Here is an 8,562-nt window from a genome sequence, read left to right on the forward strand (position 1 = left end):
TACTAGTGTGATTATACATGTACACTGGTGAAGTGACGTAGTTAATCGAATTAACTACCATAGCAATAGATGAATAAAATGTTGACTGTATCCCCCGTAGTAGGCCTACAACGTCCATGCGGTACCGATGCATTGAACCATATATGTCAAAGAAATGCTAATCACTTGCACCTGTAAGATTAGTCTGTTAAAAAGAGCGGTATTGTATTCAATCTATTATATGATTGAAGACAGGTGATGAGTGCAACCTGCTGTAGTGCAGAGCGATCTATTCAAAAATTGTATTAATCTATTGCTATGGTAGTTAATCCGATTAGGACGTCACTTCGCCAGCGTATATCGGATAGGAAAAGTTAAAAGCTATAAGTACAGAAACAAAACATCTTAACATGCTTAAGACATGAGAAATGTTTTAAAATAAAAGTCTGATATATAATCACAGTTATTTTAAACTTAAACCTTATATTTATGGAATATATATACTTCAATAGACAGTGAGCACCTTGTCCGACAATGTTGTATAAAACTAGCATGTTTACCAGTACAGTGTCTGTGGTCTTCAGTTTCAATGTGTCCCCTAGTCTTGTTCTTCCTCTTCCTGTTGGGGACACGTTCATTTTCGCCGCGCTCATCATCCTCCAATTCCCCTACAGGTACCGCTACATCCACATTCCCAGCTTTCTATAGATGATAAAATGGAAAACAATCTATTTATAAGCATGATCATCATTTTGGGAAACATCATTTTAAAATTGAACTGAAACCCGATTCCCTTAAATATATCAGCTCACTAAAATAGCAGCCCTGACAAAATATATATAAATAGGCATAAGAAATTCTATGAATAAAAAAATTCTATCAGGTTATGGTCACCCTTAGATATCCAGACAACTTATTTATATTATCAGTATCATTAATTCTGAGTAATTTTCAAGTTCTGTATAAACCATAACGAAATCATAATGCGTGTGTGTGGGGAGGGGCATGGTGCCCTAAAACCTAAGAGAAGTGAAAATAAACAAAAATGCCCCATAGAGAAAGAAACATCACGTAGGTATGTGAAATGTAAGGCCAAAAAAGTATGTCTCAGATACATTTGGTAAAATAGCTTTGTGCTATGCTTTATTATTTTTTAAACATTATTTTAAGAAAATGAGCTGTGCGATATGCGAAATTTTTTCATTTTACATTCAACGAACAATATTTATGCACTTTTTGATATTCAGATACAGAAACATATAGTAATACACTGCAAAAACAGTGTCTAGAGATTGAACACTTTTTTTTGTCCTCAATTTGTAAATACCTTTAAAACCTAAACACCAATGTCAAATTTCAAAACATCATATGTTTAATATCTAAACACAAGACATATTTAATTCATAAACATGTTTAGCATTTAAACGTGTTTACAAATAGAGGACAAGGTGGTGTCTAGAATGAGTGCTTATATTATAACCCCTAGACATTGTTTTAGGCCTACATGAATTAAATAAATGAATTTGGCATTTCAGCAATGATATTTGAACTTACTTTATACTTTCTTCCACCTGGAAGATTTGGTGTTCTTTTCAGATAATCTCCAAGTCCCTTCTCTATCCCAACCTCCTTAGCTTGAGGATGATTCTTCATGCAAGCTTCTATAGAAAGGTGGAAATGATATGAGTTCAGTATTAAATTAAACTCCTTTATCAAAATAAACGGTCTGTATCTCAATATTAGGATTTCCCAAAAGCCTACATGTCGACGTGTTACCATACGTGCGGCCTGTGGTCTTAGGGGAAATATTTTTTATTTGATAAGTTTATGAATAAAGTATACAATATAATCTAAAATAACAAAAAACTAATTGGAAACAGACGTCCGATTTAGGGGTCCGATTTAAATATCCATATTTTAATTTTACACCCACTATGATTGGTTCAGACAGCATGACAAATTATATGCATTCTGTTTTAGGCTTAGCCGATCTTAGCTCTATGGAAGCTTATGGATCTGTTTTCTCACCCAATGTTTGGAAACATACTGTGAAATAAAAGGGAAGGCCTACATGATTTGACATATTATGTTAATCATAGATTATATCTTGGGCTTATGAAACTTACTGACGATAACTTTGTAGAAAGGGCTATCTTTAATGCTCAGCTTGCCCTTTCTCCCTAATACACTGTAGGAGGACCACAAATTGTTCGTTCCCAGCTTCCTCATCACCCTCCTGATGGTTTCGTTGAGATCATGTCCTCCAACAAGACTGAGGTGTCGTATCTGGAATAAAGACATGTGAATCAAAGCTAAATATTTTATTGCATTATCGCATGGAATTTGGAAGTCAATATCGTTTATGATGTTGCCGTTGTTGATGGTTCAGTATCTTGTGATACTTTGGCACACAACTGAATAAAGTTACTGTGATTTTCATTGCAAGTGCAATATGTCAAACATATTTTGAATTATGGCCTATTTATAAATGATCATGATTATAATTATTGTCTCATTTTGGAAATATAATGTAAAATTTATGTATGTAGCTCTATTTTGTGTTACTTGCAGCAATATTGGCCTGTTCATCCGCGACAAATGGCGGATACATGTTAGATTGTGCACTTTCATACTTCTAAAGCAATATTTAAGTACAGCAGGCTAACTTCCACTTGCAATTAATAATACTCTATATAAATATAGGGAAAGATAATAAATTTACATTATATGGAAAATAGCATAACATTCATTTCCTGAATATTATACATATTTATAACGTGAAAAGTATTGGCCTGAACGACAACTATATACTTTTTTTTTTTTTTTCTTACCATTTTCTTCCGGAATAGTTGTGTCTCAAGTCTTTCGGAAACATCCTTAAACTCCTCTACCGTTTGCAACGGTTTTTCAAGAGGATCTTCCTCTGCCTCGTGTGCCTCACCTCTCTCTGGCTGCCTGTTAATAAGGGTGCGCAACAATGTAAGTTGTTCGTCCTGTGCTTCCTCAAGTTTCTGTAGTTTCAGAAGCACACTGACTTGGAAACTAGCTGCAAAAATATAATGCAACAAAATATAACAATATTAACATAAAAATATTAACATTAAATTAATTAAAATTAATATATGCCCCTATATAGCTAGAATAGGAGGAAAACTACGAAGAGGAAGAATAATGAGAATTGTGTATATAACACTATATAATAATTATGTTCTGTTTTTTACAGAAGTATCGATCAAATCTACTTCGTGAGGCCTGTTATCATGCTATTATTTTCACTTTTAATGGCTAGCTCATTGAAGCAATATGAGTAGCTCAAAAAAGCAATGAGGGAGGGGTATTTTGATGGAGAAAACTTAAAATAAATGTAAAATAGACTTACACTCTGAAGTAGTCACTCTCCGAAAACCTGGAGTGGTTGGTGTTGATCTCATAGTGCTTGTTGAAGCCAGCTGAGGATCGTGGTGACGAGGAGTTGTTGGCAGGTTGGAGGACTTGGAGACTGGGTTGGGGGATGGAGTTGGATCCCTGGATCGTGGTAGACCTACATGTACTTGAGGGGGTTTGGGTAGGCTCACTTTCTGCATGGACTGTTTTCTTGGACTACGACGTAGTTTTTGCTTGGTGGTATCTGGCTCGGAGTCACTATCTATATATAAAAAACCTGAACATATTTACAATGGTGATTATATCAGATACTCGGATATACCGTGCGGTTAGCTTTTCCTTCTTCAATGATCTGGAAATTGCAAACATGTTATAAGAAGCATTCACGTTACAAATATGTTATAATAAGAGTCTGGGCCCCGGCCTGGCCCATGCCATAATTTTCAAAGAAACAGCCCTAGCTGATCCTTTCCAAATATACAAATTTATGATTCGTTACTATTAGATTTGCTTTAAATGTCTTCACTATGATCAGTTTCCTCACCATCAGCGCCAGCATCACTGCCTGAATCAAGTTTGGCAGGACGGCGTTTTTTTCGTTGCATCGTGCCTTCATCGTCTGTTTCCAGATTTGAAGTTTCCTCCGCCTTCCTCGCACAATTCTTTGCTTTCATATAATCTTCTGTGTAAAAAAAAGATCATCACATACAAGACAGCATAGGACAATAGGACCACTCGTACTTTTTTTCATATATGTATAATATTAAGGCCTAAAAGGCGTAAAAGTATTGAACAAATAATGTTGAGCAAAATATAGTGCAATTTGTTCTGATTTCAGGTTTCAGGTTAGATTTAAGACCTTTTTTGAACTTCGGACTTACGATTAATTTGTCTACGGCAGAAAGACATGCTTGCTATATATAAGACGTCGGAAAATAATACCAATTTAATAATTTAATTTAATTTAATTTAATAATACAAGTGGTATATCATATTAAAAAGTAGAGATTCTTTCACGATCTATCGATGTTTAACTTACTGGTCAGTTTAATCACCCTGATCTTCCATCTGCCCCACCGCTCCTCATCAGGAATGTCGTGCTTTCTTGCCTTGTAAGCTGGGTTGTGGGTTGGCCAGTAGCAATAATTCTCCTGTATATAATAAAAAATAATAAGAAAAAAATTAGAGAAATTTGTACAAGGGTCTACGGCACTATATTTTATCTGTTTCCTTTCTCTTTGTCGTTATCAGCTCAACGATATTTGACCGGTTTGAAGAATCCGCATTGAAAATGTCGCTGAAATTATAAATCCGTATTATCGCAAATTATTGTTATAATTAACTTGCCTCTCCTTCTTCATGTCTTCCTCCTCCTTCAATCCACGATGAAGATATCACATCAACGGTAGATTCGTCCACGAAAATAACCACCGCGTACTCTCCCATCTGTAATAACAACAAAAGCATAATAAATGATTTCATAAACATACACCTAGAATATAGCCGTGTAGGCCTACATAACAAGATGGGCCAAGTGCGCGAAATATTACACATTTTTAGATTTAATCATGCTGATTTGATAAGTGAATCATGTTAACCTGGTTAAGAGGTTTCTTCGATATCGGTATTCCGTGGCCGGTTTCATCCAACAACAAAAAATAGATTTACTAATTATTATAGTGGTCATATTTAATTTATGGGCATGTGCGTGTAAAAATCTCCAATAATTTCCAAAACATGGCAGTCATTCTCATAATAATAATATAAATTACATTAAGAGATCGGGACAACATTTGCACAGTATTTTTGTGGGACATCAAATTGCAATATGAATACGAGGAATGGCCTTCTATGATATCAAATAATTTTGATTTTGTTTTGTTGTTGTTGAAATTTCGATATAATACAAATTTTATGACAAATTATTAAAAATTTAACAGTCCTCGAAGTAAGTTTTATAAATTTAATGATAATACTTGAAGTGTATGTAGCTGATGGGAGGAAAAGTCGTCCATCAATTGAAAAAAAGTCTTTTCTTTTGGAGGAAATAATCTGTCTTCAATACGAAATGTCAAAATTTGATGGACGGTTTTACCTCCCAGCTATATACTTTAAGCATTGGTAAGTAGGGCCTACATATCATTAGATTTACTTCGAGGACTGTTAAATATCAAAACACATCTTTTAATAAAATTATTTGATATAGGCTAGGGAAATTCCTCGTATTTAAAATCAGAATGCAATTTGGTGTATGATGTGCTCTCAGGTCCCACAAAACATGCAGAATGTTGCTTTTGAATACTTTAAAATTAAAACAAAACTTCATTTTTACCATAACTAAAGGCAATGTAGCAAAGTCATGAAGATAGACATGTGTCTGTCATCTGTGTCGAATTTCATCGCTTAAGAAGAACAACAACACATACAAAATCTAAATGTTTCCTATCTTCTCTTCAAGTGTCAAACCGCAAACGGATACGTTTTGCTCTTAGTTTTTTTCAAGTTCCATACGTGGAACTTTCTCTGGATGAATACTCATGGATTTCTATTTTAAGGGTGATACACCCTTCTCTCTCTCCCTGTGAGCCATCGGTATACACCTTGACGTCCTGCCATCCCCCTCTCTCCCACCTATTTTAATCTAATACTAATGGCCATTCGTTTTCCCAGTCGCCACCCAAACAGGGTGGTGGGGTTATGTATTGTTAAATTGTGATCATATTTGATAAAATGTCATATTTTGTTTTGGTCACATTTGAAAGCTAAAACACCACTAACAACCCTGTAAATATGAACAATATACTAGTAGCTTTTCAACTACTGGAGATGTGTGGTTGATCGAAAGTTGTGAGGGAAGGATAGGGAAGAGGAGCACATATAAAGTCTATGGGAACAGGGCGTTTCGCATGTGTAACTTGAATAAATTAATGACTACAGGGGCTACATGAACTTGATTTTGGTCTTAATTTACAGCTAAAAAATTCTACTAGTTGTTTTTAATCATTTTGAACTCATATGCATGCATACATAGGCCTACAGAATCGTCCTGGTCATCGACCTCTTTGATTTTTTTCAGACAGAAGCGCAATTCAGACGTCCCATTTTAATTCAGTGCTTTCAGGCAACACAAACCTAATTTTAAACTAAAAATAAAAACAGATGTGGTCCACTTCCAAGCAATCAATATACATCATTATTCATTTGCAATCATTTCATAAATATTGCAACATTCCATTGTTTAGGGCTAAAATTAGCGTACTTGAACTTCTCTGGGTAATATATGATTTATGAGGTCATACCATCCGTTGTCTTTAACCATGGACTTGGAGTTTGTGACTAACCCAGAACATAGGTCAAGACTGAGGTGGTACAGGTGAAGTTCTGGGTGCACAAAATACACCTCTGGGTGCAATTACCGGCAATACGATAATCATTTCAATGGATTTCCAGTAAACCCTTCTGGTTGACTTTAAAGCAATTATTCAAATTGTGAAGTTTTGGGCGCTAAATACTCCCTTAATCACATGTTGCTTACATATTGGGCAACAACGGCCACTCTTTTTTTCACTTGTAATTATTAATGTTACTTCTCACGTGTTCTATTTTTATACTTGATGACTTCTCTTACTACTTTCAGGAATTTGTCTGTGTAAATATATATGATATAGCTGAGAATAATAATATTACTTGTAATTAAATCGGGTATACTAAGTTGTCCGACGATCTGATGATCGAGTGTCGATGAGTGTCATGCTAATCTAATACTCATCTAACACATTATGTCAGATAGATCAGACTTATGAAATAGGTATAATAATTTGACAAACATGACAAAACTCAAGTCAATAAACCACCTTGAATTTCAATCAAATAATTAATTGTAGGCACGGCCTTTCAATTCTGACAACATCGCCGATCTTTTTCAATTTTGAGGTTGCAATTATAAAGCGCTCAATCACGACGAATAGGCCAGCTATACGAATGCATCACGAACATACTTAGTATTTTATTTAGTAGTACGGAATACGGAATTAAACCATGAATATCATCAAATCTTACAACATACTTTTAAGTCAAGAATGGTAAATAATTAGAAACACAATATCCTATTAAAAACATCTTATTAAGTTTAACTCCTCAGCATTTAAAGACTTTCCTCGAATTCAAATTACATCAACCGTCATTGTGGATGCCATATGTCATGTATGTAATTACTCATTGTACTTCACTGATTAAATTGACTAAAAACATACACGCTTTATCATGTTTAATGCAAATATAGTAACAATAAAATACAATCTTACCTTTGTTTGGTAGAACTGAACGAAACAGATGCAAATAATTCCTTTTGATGAGCAACTTGATGTATATATTCCTTAGAACAGCATGCCAGCATAAACGATCATGTACATGTGAAAACGTATAATTTTTCACATTCCAGGTTTGAATTTTGGGTTGCCAGACGATTCACAAAACCATAAAACTTTTATATAGGTCACACTTAAAGATCTCAAGCAAGTCAAACACCGGGTCATACATCACAATCTCTAAGACACAGTTCCTCATTAACCAGCAGCTTATGCTAGGCTTAGGCTGACTTTAAAATGTTGGGTGCAAAAGCTTAACTCTACAAATTGAGATCAACGTCCGAGAAGTGATGTTGTCGAATGCATATAATTGAACCGTGCTGTGATGATGAGATTGTTATAATAAAAAGGACTGCGTGAAACACTTGCCAAATTAGGTGCATGTTTCCTGATTGATGCACATATATAAAGAATTAAACAGTTAAACTTGTATTCATCAACAATATACAGACATCATTGGCTTCACAATTGCTGGGATTTATGCGCGCACAGCAGGCGAACATTTTAGTTTCATATTTTGAAGTGAAAGTTGATACACATTTGGGTTCATTTCCACGAAGTGCGCAAAAATATGCAATTTTACACTATTTTATACCAAATCAATGCGTTTAGGGCAATCTATAAAGAACAAGGAATTTTTCTTTCACTTTTTTTTTTTTTTTTTTCGGGGGGGGGGTGATTGTCATAAGAATTCAAGGAATTATTTAATCCCTGTTGATTTAATTAATATTAAGTCGGCTTTGTCATGTGTATCTTGTCTTTTTTACTTTCTTCAATCCTTTCCGTCCTTTTCCTCAGTCTCCTGACATGATAGCCCTCTTTTTCCTTTCTG

At 34.7% G+C, this 8,562-nt stretch overlaps 1 protein-coding gene across 3 annotated transcripts; it reads right to left on the bottom strand.

The window, feature by feature from the left end:
• Positions 1 to 404: 404 nt before the first annotated feature.
• Positions 405 to 8,221, bottom strand: LOC140171839 (uncharacterized). Of its 3 annotated transcripts, none has more exons than XM_072195169.1 (9): positions 7,668 to 8,221; positions 4,711 to 4,809; positions 4,403 to 4,514; positions 3,908 to 4,045; positions 3,359 to 3,625; positions 2,811 to 3,025; positions 2,106 to 2,265; positions 1,534 to 1,640; positions 405 to 681 (listed from the first exon to the last, which is right to left on the bottom strand). In XM_072195169.1, the coding sequence occupies exons 2-9, from the start codon at positions 4,807 to 4,809 to the stop codon at positions 454 to 456; spliced, it is 1,326 nt and encodes a 441-aa protein (XP_072051270.1). In that variant the 5' UTR covers positions 7,668 to 8,221; the 3' UTR covers positions 405 to 453. The 3 variants fall into 3 exon arrangements, with proteins under 3 accessions (XP_072051270.1, XP_072051269.1, XP_072051268.1); XM_072195168.1 differs by lacking the exon at positions 7,668 to 8,221 and adding an exon at positions 5,696 to 6,647; XM_072195167.1 differs by lacking the exon at positions 7,668 to 8,221 and having other exon boundaries at positions 4,711 to 5,055.
• Between the last annotated feature and the right edge of the window lie 341 nt (positions 8,222 to 8,562).

This window comes from Amphiura filiformis, chromosome 15, assembly GCF_039555335.1.
Source record: "Amphiura filiformis chromosome 15, Afil_fr2py, whole genome shotgun sequence".
In the NCBI taxonomy this organism is placed as follows: domain Eukaryota; kingdom Metazoa; phylum Echinodermata; class Ophiuroidea; order Amphilepidida; family Amphiuridae; genus Amphiura; species Amphiura filiformis.